General features: G+C 41.1%; 2 protein-coding genes across 4 annotated transcripts in view; both read left to right on the forward strand.

Annotated features, from left to right (window-relative positions):
• Window positions 1–12,799, forward strand: part of Mrm2 (Mitochondrial rRNA methyltransferase 2) — a 22,315-nt gene extending 9,516 nt beyond the window's left edge. For both annotated transcript variants that reach the window (XM_080174801.1, XM_080174800.1), the window contains exons 8-12: window positions 321–371; window positions 1,013–1,051; window positions 9,061–9,148; window positions 9,871–9,900; window positions 10,640–12,799. In XM_080174801.1, the coding sequence (XP_080030927.1) occupies window positions 321–371; window positions 1,013–1,051; window positions 9,061–9,148; window positions 9,871–9,900; window positions 10,640–10,724 (293 nt within the window). In that variant the 3' untranslated portion in view covers window positions 10,725–12,799. The remainder of the gene's footprint in view (window positions 1–320; window positions 372–1,012; window positions 1,052–9,060; window positions 9,149–9,870; window positions 9,901–10,639) is intronic.
• The window catches only part of LOC145330197 (peroxisomal trans-2-enoyl-CoA reductase-like), a 28,515-nt gene continuing 23,765 nt past the window's right edge, over window positions 12,792–17,541 (forward strand). The window contains exons 1-6 of one of the 2 annotated variants that reach the window (XM_080174797.1): window positions 12,792–12,858; window positions 13,879–13,934; window positions 14,440–14,472; window positions 14,606–14,658; window positions 16,568–16,597; window positions 17,199–17,221. In XM_080174797.1, the coding sequence (XP_080030923.1) occupies window positions 12,807–12,858; window positions 13,879–13,934; window positions 14,440–14,472; window positions 14,606–14,658; window positions 16,568–16,597; window positions 17,199–17,221 (247 nt within the window). In that variant the 5' untranslated portion in view covers window positions 12,792–12,806. The remainder of the gene's footprint in view (window positions 12,859–13,878; window positions 13,935–14,439; window positions 14,473–14,605; window positions 14,659–16,567; window positions 16,598–17,198; window positions 17,222–17,541) is intronic. The other variant, XM_080174798.1, reaches the window with a different exon arrangement.

Genomic DNA, 17,541 nt, shown 5'->3' on the forward strand with positions numbered 1-17,541 from the left:
ATTTTACAAACTGTTCTTAAATATGAAAATGTTTTGGGTCATGGAAAAAAAAAACGAAGTAGCAGGTTTCGTCGTTTTATCACTGCTGGGGGCTCTATCCATGCGGGGCCAATTACCTAACCCAAAATAACCTATCAAAAGCTACTGTGAAGTGAAAGTACGACTTCGTTTTCTTTCCGTGTTCCAAAATTTTTTCAGAGTAAAAGAAAGTATTGATAAGTTACCTAGACTTTATTTCTTACAATAATAATTATAGAAAAGCTTCGCTTTTAAAAATACCTACTGTAGAATGAATTAATAATGATGAATGTATTATTTAGAAAATGAGAAAATCCACGCAGTATTAAGTGATATGGCACCTAATATAACAGGTATGCATATTGTCCTTATTTGTATGAGTAATTGGATATTTCTTAATCTGTAATACAAAGTAGAATTATCTATGTCTGTCTCTCTGATCGAAGAATCTCGCTAACCAATATGGTTCTCCTTTACAGAGTAGCTTTCCATTGGCCCAAGGAAGGTTTCTAGCTATTTGAGGTGGGTACCACCACCCTCCCAAGAGAAACCGCTAAAAAATCAACAACAAAAAATATGTAAAGGTAAACAGCTGATATTAACATAGATTGAAAAGAAAACATGTTTCTTGCCCCTAAAGGTCACTAGGGGCGTAGCCGCTAGATTATTATAAAGATAGACTCTAATGGTAATAAGAGAGGATTGGGAACGGATTTGCAACTTTCTTAAATCCGCAAAATAAAATTCTGCCTATCTGTGTTTCAGTTTAAAATACCATACCTTTTCAATTTTAGTTTTTAAAAAAGAAAAAGTAAGGAAAATATTTTTTTGGGAGGGGATTTTTTTACAGTGGGGTTTTCTCATGGAAGGAAGGGTGATAGTACCCTTCCTTAAATGGTTATAAACCTTCCCTGGACAGAAAAACTTTATCTGTTCACTGGTATAGACAAATAGACAGTTACTGTCACATAAAAATTACCTTTTAATGTTTTAGGCAACAAAAGCCTTGACCAGGATGCTAGTCTCATTTTAGGTAGGTTTCTTTTACTAAGTGATTGGCAGTTTCATTCCGCCGCCAAGTCGCAGCTGCAGCCGTTAGTCAAGAAGGGAAGATTTACATAAAGTAACGGCGGTCAAAATTTCTTATTATCGGCTATCCTATTCAAGTCCTATTATAGAATTCGCTGGCAAAGCAGTCCTAACTTCGAGTGGCTGCTAAGCCCTGTTTTTTAATCATGTTGTTATTTTTTCAAATTCGTATTTTATGTAAATTTATTATGATTTGGTTTGTTAAGTTCTGTTTTTAATTGGGTTGAAAATATATTACATATATAAAATTTAACGAAATATTTCAAAAACATATTTTTCATAAATTTTTTAAATTCATATTTTATGTGATTTTTTTTATGATTCTGTTTGTTAAGTTCTGCTTTTAAATAATTAGGTTAAAAATATATTACATATATAAAATTTAACTCTTACAGATCGGGGGGGGGGGGTTTCTATGTCATTTTTTTTGTAGGTAAGATAGAGAGTTGTGATTTCATGACTTTTTAAGTTTAGTAATTTAGTAAGCAATAGTTAATCTTATAAGGATATCTGGTCTGTGTCGGTCGTGGCGTCCGGTCAAAGTCGGTTAGGTGGCACCAATTTTAGAAAAAAATTAAATAAATCTTAATTTCTTCATTATGACTTTTGTGTATAAGATAGAGACCTAAAATTTTATTTGGTGAATACTGGGATATCAATGAACATCTGAGAATAGTGGTGTTGTGGTAATACGGCAGCAGACGGACGGGTAGTTTACAGAGTTGCTACGCAGTGGCTTATCACGTCAAGCCTTCTGCACTAATCCTATTATATCACCATTCACCTCATGACCGCAGATGACCCCGTTGCGCAGCGGTCAGATTGGACTGGCTAAATAGGGGAGGGGCACGGACACTTAGCAACCCCGCGCCCCTCAGGCAACTATACAACCGGGAAATGGTGCCTTCCCTTTTACTACAGCTTACCCCACAGAATGTCTACCGCCGCGGGCTACGCCCTTGTCTCCCACACCCCCTTCAAACCTAACCTATTGTTATAATCTATTTGTATATATATAGTAACCACCCATTGTAAATGTATTCAGTTAAATATATAATTTCTGTATGAGTAAATCCTGCTAGTTTGTTTTGGTAGAATACTTCAAGGCTAGGGCTCGTTGGATTCGAACTCGCAACCGGTGAGCTGAAACGCTTTGGCTTACCACATCTTGGTGTCAGCGTGTTTCAATCGAGCCCTACAGAAACTAGCCAATTCTACCTCTGATTGGACCCTTTTGCAAGTAAGGGGACAGTCAGCTGCCAACTGAGAAGCCAACTGACCCGCGAGCCGGCCTTTTTAGGTCGATTTTCCATCATTTTGAATGCATTATGTAGGCCTCTGGCCTACGGCAAGCAGATTTAGCCTGCTAAAAGCGCCAGTTTACGGCATTTTCCGTACCATGTGGGAGTAGTGCTAGGTGCGCAGCCACGGTAATCGGATAATTTAGCTCAGACGGCTACAGAACTGAGTCTAGATTGGCAAGTGTAGCTGGGACAAGCCCCAGGACACCCAGGCCAAACCTACGAGACGGACAGCTAAGTGCTGGTCTCCCTGAGAAGGCAATGTGTGGCTGCGAAGCTTCAGCACACAAGTAAGGCCTACCACTGCGACGGATAGCAGAATTTGAGCCAAAGGCACGGCAGGACGGGACATTCCCTGCCGTTGCCTCCCAGGATTCAAACCCGAGGCGCTGCAGGAAGGGCCATTCCCTGCCGCCATCTTTCGGGATTCGAACCAGCGGCGCTGCAGGACGGGACATTCCCTGCCGCCGCCATCCATCGACCCTTGCAGGACGGACATTCCCTGCTGCCATTGCTTACAGAATCACACCTAGAGCTCCCAGTGATAACTACACATAAGTGTTTATAAATGTCAACCAAGTGATAAAAAAGAAATATAAAATTGTTGACCCAGTGATAATTAATAAGCTCTAGTGATTCAAAGCTACAGTATAAGCCACCACCAGCGGTCTACACACACCATGGTAAGCGATACTACCATAGCTGCGGTTCGGCCACCGCCGAAGTTTCTGCCGACCCCAGCCGAGCGGGAGGCCCCCTTGTCTCAAGGGCAGGACCTCCACTTCCCCTGCCACATCAGGGTGAGGTTCCCTACTCCTGACCCTGCCCAGCACGTACAGGTCGATGCCATGGTAGATTCTGGCAACCGTGTACCAGGGTCTGCCGTCATTTCTGAACACCTCATGCACGCAATGGGCGTGCAGCGGATGTTGGTTCCAGACAACACCCAAATCCTGACTGCTAATGAGGAAGGGCAACCCCTTCAGGTAATTGGAAAATTATATGAATTATATATGGCAGTCTCACACACTCTTATACTCCATCTGTACCACGTGACTGTGGTACGGAATCTCTCACACCCTCTGAACCTAGGAGGGTACTTTCTCAAGGAGTTCGGAACTAGGCTCTGTTTCGACATGCAACCCCCCTGCTTGTGGGTGCGTGGGGAGTTTATCCCACTCCGTGGCGTCCCCATAGACCGGGAGACAGCCGAGAGAGAGTTGAGTTACGAGGGGCCTCTGCCAGGCCCACTGCTAGAGCAGCCGCGTGTAGTCGAGAAAGGCACGCACTGGGTGGATGCTGCGCTGAACGCCCACAGGGGGACCAACCTGCTAGCCATGGGCTTGCCCCCAGTACCCAAGGTGCCTCTGGAGAACCTGCCAACGACGTTTCCCGAGCGCCCTCGGAGCCACGCATGGCTCCGACACCTCAGCCCCTCCCGGCGCCGAGCCCGTCAAATCGCGGCCGGTGGCTCCCGGAGCTGAAGCTGACCCCGTGCCAGCCACGTACAGGCTAAGCGCTGTCACTCCAACCGATGGCCAACCACCCCAACTCCGTACGGCCAAGAGGGTGGTCTTGCCTGGCCGCGGTGTCATGGCTGTCCCTGTTGAGCTAGTGGGACACCGTTCCAAGGATGCCATCCAACTATCTGCCCCAGAACAGAGGTTTGGGGAGTATCTTGTCATCCCAGAAGGCCTGTATGCGCACAGGCCTGGCTCCGCCAGCGTGTTCTGAGTGCTGGTGGTAAATGAGGGGGAGATGCCTCTCCTGCTGAACGCCGGCCTCCCCGTGGCTGGGGAGCTGGTAAAGCCCGACATTCTGGAGGTCTCCGACAAGCCTCCCCCTCGCATCCATTCATCCAAGAGCCGGTTGAGCCCCCAGATATGCAGCAGCTGTGGGCAGCCCTTGAGATGGAGGAGAACGAATTTCTGCGCAAGGACCCCCTGCTCAAGAAGGAGGTCTGGACCATGTTGTCAGAGTACAGGGATGTCTTCTCAAACTCTACCCCTGGCTGCACTGATGTAGTAGAGTTACAGCTGCGCCTCAAGCCAGGGACCCAGCCGATCCACCAGAGATTTCGGGATCTGAACCCGCGGCAGGAGGCTGAGCTGGAGAAACAACTGGACACCTGGCTGCAAGAAGGAGTCATAGAGCCTTTGGACTCAGCCTGGAGCAGCCCCCTGGTGCCCATCAAGAAGAAGGACGGGAGCACCCGCTGGGCCATCGACTACAGGGCCCTCAACAAGTGTCTTGAGCTGGACAGCTACCCCTTGCCCAGGATCCAGCAGCTGGTAGAACGAGCTGGGGGACACCGCGTCTACAGTGCCTTAGACGCGGTGGCTGCGTACTACACCATCCGAGTGTCCGAGGACAGCCGGCCCTGCACCGCCTTCACCACCCCCAGAGGCTTGTACCAATGGAAAAGGATGCCCTTTGGCCTAGCTACCGCACTATCTGTCTACTCCAGATTTATTGCAGGGGTCCTGAACCCATTGGGCACGGCCAACCTCCAGTCATATCTTGATGACGTCCTGACCTTTCACCAAGACACCTGGGCCCACCTGGCTAGGCTCCGGGAAGTCTTGGAAGCCCACCACAGGGGAGGAATCCGCCTCAAGCCAGCCAAGACCAAGCTGTTTCGAGCCAAAGTAGACTATCTGGGCCACACCCTCAGCCGTTAGGGGATAGCCATGCAAGAGGATTATATTGACCGCATCCTTGACTGGCCGGCCCCCATCACCCCCAAGGACCTGCTGGCGCTCCTGAGTTCTTTGGCTACTACCGCTTGTTCATCCCCGAGTATGCCGACCTCACCTACGAGATGAATCAGCAGAAAACGGCCAAGACACTGACCTGGACAGCCGAGATGGAAGCCCAGCTGGTACAGCTCAAGGACAAGTTTTGCCAAGCCCCCATCCGAGCGCCACCCAGGTTTGACTTACCAGCCGTGTTCCAGCTCACCATAGACTTCAGCAGCCGCGCCATCTCTGCCATACTCAGCCAATGCCAGGACGGCAAGGAGAGGCTCATTGCTGCCGTGGGGCGCAAGACAACCGACCCCGAAACTCGCTACCCGTCCTGGAAGGGAGAGATGGCCGCCATCATGTATGGAATTAGGAAATTTCACGGCATCTTGTCCTACCGTAGTTTCCAGATCTACACCGATTCCTCAGCCTTGCTACAGATGAAGTCGCTGAACACATCCACAGGGATGGTGGCCCGCTGGCAGGAGGAGCTAGCGGCCCTAGATTTCACTGTCTGCCATCGTCCTGGCACCCAGAACACCAATGCTGACGCCCTCAGCCGCCGGGAGGATGATAATATGCCGACAGCCTGACTTACCCTGAGTGTGTACAGAAGGTCACCAAGGAGAGGCTGAAGTTAGGGATACACGTGCCCTCCCGACAGGGGTATCCACAGCAAGTCCTGTTTATTGACCTGGTGGGGCCCCTACCAGAGATGCCAGCCGGGAACCGCTACATCCTCACCTGTCAGGATGGGTTCAGCCGGTTTGTCAGCCTCTACGCCATCCCCAACAAGCGCACTCTCACGGTGGCTGAAACCCTACTGCACCGCCACCTGGCCACGTTCGGATGTCCCCTGAAGATCCACTCCGACAATGGGATGGAGTTCACTGGCCAGGTATTCAAGGAACTGGCCTCCAAACTTGAGATTGGCCTGACACATCCACCGCCCTACAACCCGCAGTCCAACCGGGTGGAGAGGTTCCATCGGACGCTCAACACAGGCATGCGGCTGTTCCTGGACAGAGACGACAACAACTGGGAGCCACACTTGCCTGCCATTGCCTTCGCCTACAATACCAAAGCCTGCAGATCCACGGGCGTGACCCCTTTCCTGGCCTACTTTGGGAGAGAGGCCAAGCTTCCGGTGGACTTGGTACTCCGGCTGCCAGACACTGAATATGCCTCAGTCCCAGCCAACGTCCAAGCCCTCCTGCAACGATACCATGCCGTGTACGACGCAATCCAGCAGCGAGAGGAGGGAACCATCCGAAGGAGCGCGGCCGCCTACGAAGGCACGGCCAAGTACGAAGTTGGAGACCTGGTCTGGTATCTGGCCCCCAGCCTGGTGCCAGGGAAGTCAGCCAAGATTACCAAGAGGTGGACTGGCCCTTGGAAGGTAGTGAGACGAGCCACGGACGTCCATTACGTCATCAAACCTGCCTCTCCAACAGCCAAGATCTCGGAAATCACCGCGCATGTAGGCCGACTGCGCAAATACACCGGAGATGTAACTGCCCAGCAGATTCCAACAGACATCCAAGGCGACCTGGACGGCGACGAGGACGCCACTGAGCTGCCAGCCGGAGCTGCGGCGCTGCCAGCTGGTGACCCAGGACAGTTTCCAGTGTACCAGCCGGCAGCCGCCGCCCCACAGCCTAGCGGCCAGGATTGTGACCCGATGGAAGAGAACCTGCAGCACCAGCCCAACGAACCATCGCTGCCGCCGCCAGCCCCAGAACCGCCTAGGGATGCAGTCTGGAATCCTGATGCTGACATGGAGCCCCTGCCTGCCAGCAGCGAACCTACAGGAGAAGAAGCGGCCACTGAGATGGAAGTGGCGGCCCCAGAGGCTGAAGCTGAAGTGATGTGTCCCCTACTGATGACAGCCGTCCCCATCCGAGTGGGTGCTAAGAGGCCGAGCAACCTGGACAAGGCAGGCGCCCCCATGGAATTCTACGCGCCTTCTTCCATCGTTGTTCCCCCCTTGGGAGCCTCTAGAGTGAGCCTAGGCCTCCGTGTTCAGTTACCAGCCGAGACAGAGCTAGTCCTGCAAACAAGGCCAAACTTCCAACGACGGGGCCTGGCTGTCGCCAACCCGCAGCTGGAAGCCAACCGGGAGTTGACAATGCTGATATCCAACCACATCCAGACCGAGCAGCGAGTGTCCCGTGGAGCCTGTATAGCCAGGGCTGTCCTGCACCGAGCTGTGCCCCAGGAAGATGTTGTCGTTCGCAGACGGAGGCTGCCGTATCCCCAGGTTCAAGGCCTGGTGGCTCGGGAGCCCCGCAGCCCTTAAAGGGGAGGTTGTGGTAATACGGCAGCAGACGGACGAGTAGTTTACAGAGTTGCTACGCAGTGGCTTATCACGTCAAGCCTTCTGCACTAATCCTATTATATCACCATTCACCTCATGACCGCAGATGACCCCGTTGCACAGCGGTCAGATTGGACTGGCTAAATAGGGGAGGGGCACGGACACTTAGCAACCCCGCGCCCCTCAGGCAACTATACAACCGGGAGATGGTGCCTTCCCTTTTACTACAGCTTACCCCACAGAATGTCTACCGCCGCGGGCTACGCCCTTGTCTCCCACACCCCCTTCAAACCTAACCTATTGTTATAATCTATTTGTATATATATAGTAACCACCCATTGTAAATGTATTCAGTTAAATATATAATTTCTGTATGAGTAAATCCTGCTAGTTTGTTTTGGTAGAATACTTCAAGGCTAGGGCTCGTTGGATTCGAACTCGCAACCGGTGAGCTGAAACGCTTCGGCTTACCACAGTGTTATGACCGTTTGACCGCTTCCGGACCGATTTTATGTCCTGCTTTTAATATGGACTTATATCATGTATATCGTGGTTTCTATTACAGCTAGAGACCTTAAAAATTTTGTGTTACATCCTTGAGTAATAATAAACTTCCGTGAGTAGTAAGGTCATGACCGTTTGACCACTCCTTGACCGATTTTTTACCGATTTTCTATTTCCTACCTGTAATTTTGTCGTTGTAAGTTGAATTTCAAAACAGCTATAGACCAGCCAAATTTTTTATGTAGTCTTTTATTGTGATCAGAAACAGATAAAAATATCATTTGGCGCCGCCAACCGCCGTTTTACCACCGTAACCGCCAAAATGGCGGTTTTCGTTATTTGCCGTTTTTCGGCGATGGTCAGAAAAAGTAATATTTTTGTTATAAAAAAAAGTTCCACCTAAAATTTGGTGATTCTAGCTTTAAAATTGGCCGCTCTACAGCAGTTTTGATATTTAGCGGCTGGCCGCTAAAAAGCGGCCAAGGAGCGGTCTGACCGCTATGACTAGGGAAAGTAATTTTCTCTAAATATGCACATGAACCCCCCGAAAAAAAATTATGTCTCTAACTGTAACAGCAGCCGAGATAGAGGGGGGGGGTCAAATTAGCCCCCCCCCCAATCTTTTAAGGTGGGAATTGGGGCCCGATCTGGTAAGGGTTAACGAAATATTTTAATTTGTGAAAAATATGTTTTTAAAACTTTAACTTGCGTATTTTCTTTCCATCTTGTCAGTAGATTGGTTTTTCCTTAAATATAGATGTTTAATTTATAAAAAAAAAACTCCTTCTATGCCCCGTGACATAATTCGATGTTTTTCTGTTAGTACCTTGTAGATCACACAACACCCCCTGTTATTTTTACACAAAATTAAAATAAGGGGGGTTTCTTTTTTAATTTAGGCCATATTAGGTCAGTTTTATTGGGTACTAGGTAGCCCCGTAGAATTAGGACACCTTAGAAATTGGACCTGCTAGGTTAGGCCCTCCCCCGCAGGAGTTAGGAATATTAATAGTTAAAAAGAAGGAGGAAGGGGGCAGTGCTCGACAGGCACTGTGAGGGAAAGCACCAATAATCCATTTGCTTTCAGTGTATTCTGTTTTGAAATTCGCCTTGCAGCACACGGCTAAAGATGGCTCCCTGCTTGTTAAGTTATTCAACAGCCCAAACACCAACAGGTTAAAAGTCTAAACATTCAAAAGTATTAAGGGAAAGGAAGGTTGCAGGTAAAATCCGTAAAAGTGTGTGTTTTAAGGCTTAAAAATAGTAGTAGAACGATAATATTCACTAAATATGTGTATTTCTTATTGAAAAGAACTATAGACAACAATTTTTTTAAAAAAGTTAACATAAATTTTTATCGTTCTACTACTTTTTTTAACTTGAAACACACAACCTTTACTGATTTTACCCGCAACCTAACTTTCCCTTTATAAATCTTTTATATGTACAAAGTGTATTCTAATTTATAAAACTTTGATTAGAAGATTTTTAGTCAGTTACTTCAGCTACAAATTCATTAATAGGAAAAACTTTTTACTTTACGTTAAATGCTCCAAATAGAATAGAATATCAAGGACCAAAAAGATAAGACAATGGCATCTAGATTAATGCAAATCCCCAATGATAACACACAAAATTTCCTCTTTTGTAGTTTACAATTAGTGGTTGAAACGTTTGGACTTTTAACTTATAGAAAAAAACAATCAAAATTTATATAAGTTTCCAAAGTTGTTAAGCAAACCAATAAGAAATAGTGTGATAAACCTTTCAATTTTCCTTCAAAAATTTGGTGATACTTTTTATTTGTTTTTGAATATATTGAATAACAACAACTTAAACCAAATTTAAACTATCCTTTTAAACTTGAAATAAAAATGAATGTTTGACTTTGGCTCAGGTTTCTGAATGATCTCAAAAAGTTTTACAGGTAAAAGTTATTTACTATTATTCAGGGGTAGCTATTCTAAACATCAATTCTACAAAAAATCACGAAACCTTTTAAAGTATCGTGGAAGTATATTTTGTTTTCTGATATAACTGAAGAGGGGTGGGTGAGATGGGGAGGAAATGGGGAAGGGGGTTGTGGGGAAATTTTCCTTCAGAATTGTCTGTCAGAATATCATTCCCTTGTCCCTGCTATTATTGTTTTTTGAAGCAAAGCTGTTCCCAAATTTTAGTGTGTTTGCTCAACATTAACCCAACTAACACACATGTACACAAAGCCAGAGCATTCAGTATGTAATTCAGTCCGTCGGCCTGTCAGTCATGCTACAAAAAAAAGGGGCGATTCGTCGTATTTTTAAAATGGCTTTTGATAAGTTATTATAGGTTAGGTTATATTGGGTTAGGTGATTGCCCTGCAGGGTTAGAGTCCTCGGCAGGAGATAGAAATAGGAGGAAAGCTACTGTAAAATACGAAGAAACGCCCATTAAGGGCCGGGGCGTTGCCACGAAAAGGACTATACCCCCAAAAAATATAAGGAAATGAAAATTATATCCTTGAGAAAGGTTTCGTGGTTTTATTCTCCAATAAATCAATTCTTAATTTTAGCAAATGCTTTTTTATACATTTATCTGTATTACCATCCATGTTTTTTTGGACTTTGCTACTGATGGTTGTTGTCATCCTTGTAAAAATTGATATTATCATATTTTTATTTGTTCAGAAAAGTTAATATCGTTAAGCCAGCATCCAGCAGAAAAGAATCTTCAGAAATTTATGTTTTAGCAACAAATTTTGCAAAAGCTTAGTTTCAATATTTATTTACAGTATGGCTTTGAAGCCGATTAATATCCGGTGGATAAGAACCGGTTCTCAGCCACATATAAATATCATGTTTCGTATTATTATAGCCATTTTTATTAAAAACAGTTTTGTTACACAGGCAACTTTCCACGAATTTTAATATAAAAATAAAATAGAATTATATCAGTTTTGTTAGCCTTGGTATTTAACCTCTCGTCGCCAACAAAACTCGTTTTAATCTTTAATATTTTTAATATTTTTACATTTTTATAACCGCGGAAAGTTGTTTATTATACAATGCGATAAAAAACTATTATGACAGCTTTCCGCGGTTAGTAAAATAACAAATTATAAGATTAATTAGTTGGTCCTGAGGGGCTGAAGGCCCGGGCAAACAAAACTGATATTGATTTTATTACTCATGGAAAATTGCCTGTAAATAATTGCTATACCTATGATTTTTCTTTATAGCTAAGAAATGGTTTTAATCCATCGGATATTAATCGTTTTTCTGTCCATACTGCAAACATCTTTATTTAGATCTAGTAAATTATTTACACTTTTAGGTTATATTTAAAGACAATATAACTAAAAATATTTAGCAATAAACTTACAAGTCTTTTGTGTTTGGTATGAAAAAATTAAAATTAGGAAAAAATAAAGTGTTTTGCCAAGTAAATATATATTAATCGAATTAATAATAGTGATTTATCACATCGTATTATAGTCAGCTTTCCGCAGATATTAAATGAAAAGTTAAAAATTAAAACAAGTTTTGCTAACCCCGAGGTCATTAATTTTGTGACAAATTTCGCTGCTTTTGAACGCAATCGTTCTTGTTATCTTGAATAGCTTGTAAACCAGGTATAGTTATGCCCAACAACTGAATTGATTCGAAAAAAAATATTTCGTATATACTTAGGTAGCCCCCCCCCAAAAAAAAAAAAACAGTTAAAATTAAAAAAAAATTCGAATTAATTCCATTGTTGGTTACAACTGGCCTGTTAACTCCTAGAAGTGATGAACATTTTGTACATTTTTCACAGCATAATTTATGCACAATACCTGTAGTAATCAAAATTGTGATAAAATTAAAACCGATAGAGAGAGTGTGCATTCACTTCTGCAAATGTTATAAGCAAAGATTGTACTGTATTGTCCTTAGTATTATAGGTTTGATCAAATTTTCTAATGTCAAATAGCAAGTAACAGTAACGCACTATTTTTTTTGTCTGTATTTGATACTCATGTGCTTTTCGCATATTTTAAATTCCAATAAGAAAATCTTCTGTATTGTCATTTTTTGGAGGGAAATTATTGCTCACCTTAATTGACAGCAGGGCTCGGCAGCCGCGTGTCAGCCGCCTGTAAGCCTCAGGGAAATCAACCTTTTATGATTTTAAAAATAAGCTGGAAGCTTAAACCTGACTACAAAATAATGGTACAGTTTGTACTGTTGTACTAACAATATCATGTGGTTTTGATATTTTTTGATGTATTACGAATTCGGAATTAAATGCACACCTGTTGAAATAATATAGCAAAATAAGACAGAATGCTTGAACTAAATAACTTGAAACTTTATATAATAAGTAAAATAAATATTTTACAAACAAAAATAATCCCTATTAAAGCATTTAAAAAATTAAATAAATTTTCCGAAGATAAATGGGTTATTGAAAAAAAAATTCAGATAAGCAAAGGGAATAGAAAAAGTAAAAAATAAGTATTTTTAGGTATAGTACCTTTCGTGACAACGCCTCTTAAAGGGCATTTCGTCGTATTTTCACATCAGATTTTCAACTATTTCTAGCCCCTGCGGGGGGCTCTAACTCTGCGGGGCCAATTGCCTAACCTTGGGGCAATCACATAACCTATCAGAAGCTACTGTGAAAAAACGAAGAAACGCCACTAAAGAGTCGTTGTCACGAAAGGGACTAAACCCGTATTTTTCTTCTTAGCTTGTTGATTTTTAGGAATCTCATATACTAAAGCGCACATAAACCTAGAGCTTAAAAGCCTGCTATCATTAACGACGGCATAGCTACACACATTTAGACTAACTTTTTTTTTTGCAGAATTTCAAAATGTCAGTTTTTAGGCCTGGATTGTTTAAAGACAAAGTTGCCATTGTAACAGGTTTTTTTTCTCATTTAAGTAGTGTAAGTTCTCTACAATTAAGGAATGTACGTCAGGTCTGTAAAATGGAATTTAGAAAGCTACAACTTGCTTATTAACCGTTCATAAAAGTTTTTTTTTTCAGGCATACGTTTCTAAATCAGAATATAGTCCAGTATTCAAAAGACATTGGTAGACTTATAATATAAAAGGAGTGTTAACTGTTAGAACTAGATATTATGAAAAACTTTCTTCCCCTTTTTTAAAAAGCGTAGCTTTTCTAAAATAAGGGTCCGTCTGTCCGTCCGTACGTCTGTAACGGATAGCTTTTTTCGTTAATTTAGGCATGTTAGAATTGTCCTATCGATTTCAAACTTTGCATGGTGATTCCTGTAGTAGTTAGGTACGATTTAGAAAGCGAAGCCACTCTATAATCGTTACTAGAATGTCCGTACGTCCATTTTAAACATGTTGATTTTCAACTTTTTTAACAACAAATTTGTATCAAATAAAATTATCCTATTGATCTGATTTTTTGAATACTGATTCCTAGGACAACAAAGTACAATATTATAAGCGAAGCATCTCTATAATCAAGTCCTGAAAATTAAAGTATGTCCATATACATTATCCTGTATCTAGCGTTTTTCAACAAATTTTATTTATAATTTTGCCGCGACTATTATGTAACATTTATATTCTGATTTTTCAGTTCTGACACTATACAAGTGTTAATGTCCGTTTGACCGTTTCAGTGCTTTGCTTTTATGGATGTTGTCACCCTTGTTATCTCCACAAACCTTGACATTCCGGCCTGGTGAATAGCAGTGCACGCAACTGGAGGAGTGAGGGGGGGGGGATGAAATTCCACCCAACTTGGAATAGGTATTTTGCCCCTAAAAAAAATATTTTTAATTTCTTAATGTGGGAGGGGGGAGGGGTAATCCCTAGTCTCTCCCTCTGTGGTTGACCCCTTGAGAGGATGGGTACGAGTCATGATTAATAACCTGACTCATTTAAAAACCAAACTACAATGTTTAGGAGGTGGAACTGGTATTGGTAAAGCTATTACAGAGGAGCTTTTAACACTTGGCGCCAGGGAAAACAAACAGCAAGAAAAGTTCTATGCTTTCTAATCTTCAGGGAGGAAGCGGGCATTGGACATTAAATTACACTGGTACCCAAAGTTTTAAAACAAATTGGCTCAAATTCTTTTTTTATTTTATTGAATTCTATCACCACCATGAAAGAGAATATTAAAAATTGTGCAAATAAAACAAAAATAAAAGGGTCGTTACCCCATGTATACGCTAATATGATCAAAAATCTTGGACTCTAAGGGAAATCTAATATAGTATACAACACTTCTTAGTGAAGGAGTAAATCAGGGAGTAAGTCAGTGAGAGAAGTAGATAATTATAGAGATGCTATGTAACTAAAAAATTTAAGGTCTTTGAGTAGTTTTTTTATATTTTCTATGGTTTAATTACCCTCTATGATTAGCAGGTTGTCATTAGCGTCAGCTGCTTCTCAAAGCTAAACGGCTAAAAGCGGCTGCGGCTCCTGATCCCAAGTTACTTCAAGTAATGTTTGTTTTCTAAAAGGGTTGTAATCGGTTCAAGAGATGGTGACAAGGTAATAGTTATTTATCGCATCGTATTATAGACAGCTTTCCGTGGATATTAGAATGAAAACTTATTAGATTTAAACCAGTTTTGTTATCCACTTTGGCACACAAATCTGCACACTCCACATATTCAAATTTTAGTTGAACACTGCTGCCACAGAAATGAAAAAGTTGGGAGATGTTACACCAATAAGGTCAGTCTTAAATTTTTTAAAAAATTTGTTGGCATTTATCAATTTACCACCAAGAATTCTAGTAGTTTATAAGCCTTTTCATAAAGTTTACTAAAAAAATATTTTAGGTATTCTTTTTTAAAAAATGAAAACATATTTGCAAAGCTTTTCCTATGTTGTAAGTCTAACGCAATGAGATGGGTTTTTAAAAGATGCAGCGTTTTTTCTCCACATTTTTTACGCTATAAATAACAAGCGCGGCATTCGCGAAATCTAAACAGAGTATACAACTTAAGAATTCAAACATTTAAAATTATTATTTTAGCCATTTGTATAATGTCTAATACAGATCTAAAAAGATGCATTAATAAATATGCGGCGAAAATGGATTAAGTTGTATTAGACATTATACAAATGGCTAAAATAATAATTGTAAAATTTTGAATTCTTAAGTTGTACACTCTGTGTTGAAATCCCATCAATCAATGTCAATCAATGTCGAAAAAATTGTCGAAAAAACGCGGCATTTTTTAAAACCCCATCTCAGTTTATATATCTTTGCAGACTGACATTGGTAACTTGTAGAGTATTTTCAACAACAAAAAATGTTAAAAAGACTTCATTGAATATCACCGTTCAAAAGCCATGCTTTTAAGTGTAACTTGTCAAAGACATTTTGAAACAAATCTATAAAAAACATTTACTTAGGTAACATTGATTTTTAATTTCAAATTTCATCTAAAAGTGCATATAAAGTTTTTAAATATTTTTTTTACGTGGAAAAATAATCTTCACAAACGCTTTATCTGAAATATTTTTTTTCCTCGAAAAAGTTGATAAAAAGTTATTAATGTTAAAAATACATCAATTAAATTCCTTTTTTAGGTTATTTTTATAATTTAATCTTTTATATGATACACTTTTGTCAATGAATGTATTTAAAGCGGTTTTATGCATTTATTTGATTAATATTGCAAGCTGTAAACTACATTAGGTGTCTGCTTCTGAGCGCAGCTACTCTTTAATTCCAAATACCCGGCTGTATCTTTAAAAATGTGACTATTGGCTGCTATTTAAAATTGGTGTATATATTTTTTGTGATTCCCCATACCACTGGGTGCCAATACATAGTGAATAAACATATTTGGCTATAGGCATGGACAAGGGAATGATATTCTGACAAACAACTCCAAAGGAAAATTTTCCCACAACCCCCTTTCCCTTTTCCTCCCCTTCTTTCCCACCCCTCTTCAGTTATAGACAAAAACAAAATATTCCACTAGATACTTTAAAGGTTTCGTGATTTTTTGTAGAATTATTGGTTAGAATAGCTACCCCTGGTTATAGGTCTATGAGTTTTTCATATGTCTTTTATCTTTAAAGGTTTATGTTATTTCTTACTATTCTATTGCTTTCCCTTTTTTTTTATTAACATTGAACATTAGCTCTATAACTCACTTTGTTCGTTTGTCCATTCATGAATATTTTTTCTTGTCATTTAAGTGGGTATTTTTAAGTAGCGCAGCTACCCTATAGTTCACTTTGTCATGTCAGTGTCAGTTAGTCCGTAATTCTATGGGGGAAATGTCTATCTGCAGCTGCTATACAAGACAGACGGTTGGATTGTTTTGTAAATATTTCTTTAACCAATGAGTATTCAGTTTGTAATTTACTTTGTCCGTCGGTCTGTCAGTCATGCCACAAATTATAAATATTAAAAAAACATGAGAAAGGTTTCGTGATATTTTCTCTCCAGTATATCTATTATCTAATCTTGATTTTAACGAATTCTCTTTAAATCTCCTTGTCCGTATTAGTATTACATTCATGTTTTTTTTGTGCTTTGCTTATTATGAATGTTGTCATCCTTATTTTTATTTTTCCACAAGACAGCATATTTTATGAATGTAATATATTTAATTTTTTTTAGGTGTAACATTAGAAAAGAAGAAGATGTAAAGTAAGTTTTTTTCCAGTATGGCTTCGAAACCGATGTATTTCCGCTGGAGTAGAACCGGTTCTCAGCCATACTGAAAATCATGTATAGCATCGTATTACAGACAGATTTTTTACGAATATTGTTATAAAATCAAAAAAAACAGTTTTGTTAGCACAGACCTGCTAACCAAACTGGTTATAATCTTACAATTTCTCATTTCAATATCCGCAGAAAGATGTCTATGATACGATGCGATAAATAACTATTATTTGATTCGGATATCAAAGCAACTCTGTAATTGTTGGGTCTGTCTGTCCTTCCGTGAATCAGTCTCTCTGGGGGAATTTAATTCCTTCTTAAAGGACGAGAGTGGGTGTGACACATTTTTGAAAACAAAACAAAAAGTCAAGGAATTCAACTAAAGTTACAGTTTTGAAATTTGGCATGGCATTTGCTTTAAAGAAGAACAATGTGGAACTGTGACGAAACGGCGACGGAACCGCCGCTCTCGTCGTAAACCGTAGTATCCAGCCGATTGTGTTTGCCTTCTATCTCTAATTTTGCGAGAAACTGCAACGCGTGATAATTGCTAATTGTCCTATCACTAATTTCTTTTTCTTAGGAACCTTGTTGAAAAAACGCTAGGTACATTGATTATTGATTTTCACAAAATATTTCTTACAATCGATAACCTCTCGAGGATTAATGTATTATGTATGTGGCTGGTAGTAGGTTGGACCTGCTTATGGCAAAGATGATACTTGGCTGACATGTCTTTTAATTGGCTTTAGATTTTGGCCTGAACCTTAACGACAACGATCGTGGGCGTTTTGACTCCTAGCTACAGTCGCGGTATTAAAATATTTTATAATTGTTTTCGGGCATAACATAATAGATGTAGAAGATTTAGATGGCCAATCTGGCATTATAATAAGTCAAACACAAAAAAAAGGATTCCTAGCAGA

Source organism: Acartia tonsa, chromosome 10 (genome assembly GCF_053477335.1).
Source record: "Acartia tonsa isolate MP-2025a chromosome 10, ASM5347733v1, whole genome shotgun sequence".
In the NCBI taxonomy this organism is placed as follows: domain Eukaryota; kingdom Metazoa; phylum Arthropoda; class Copepoda; order Calanoida; family Acartiidae; genus Acartia; species Acartia tonsa.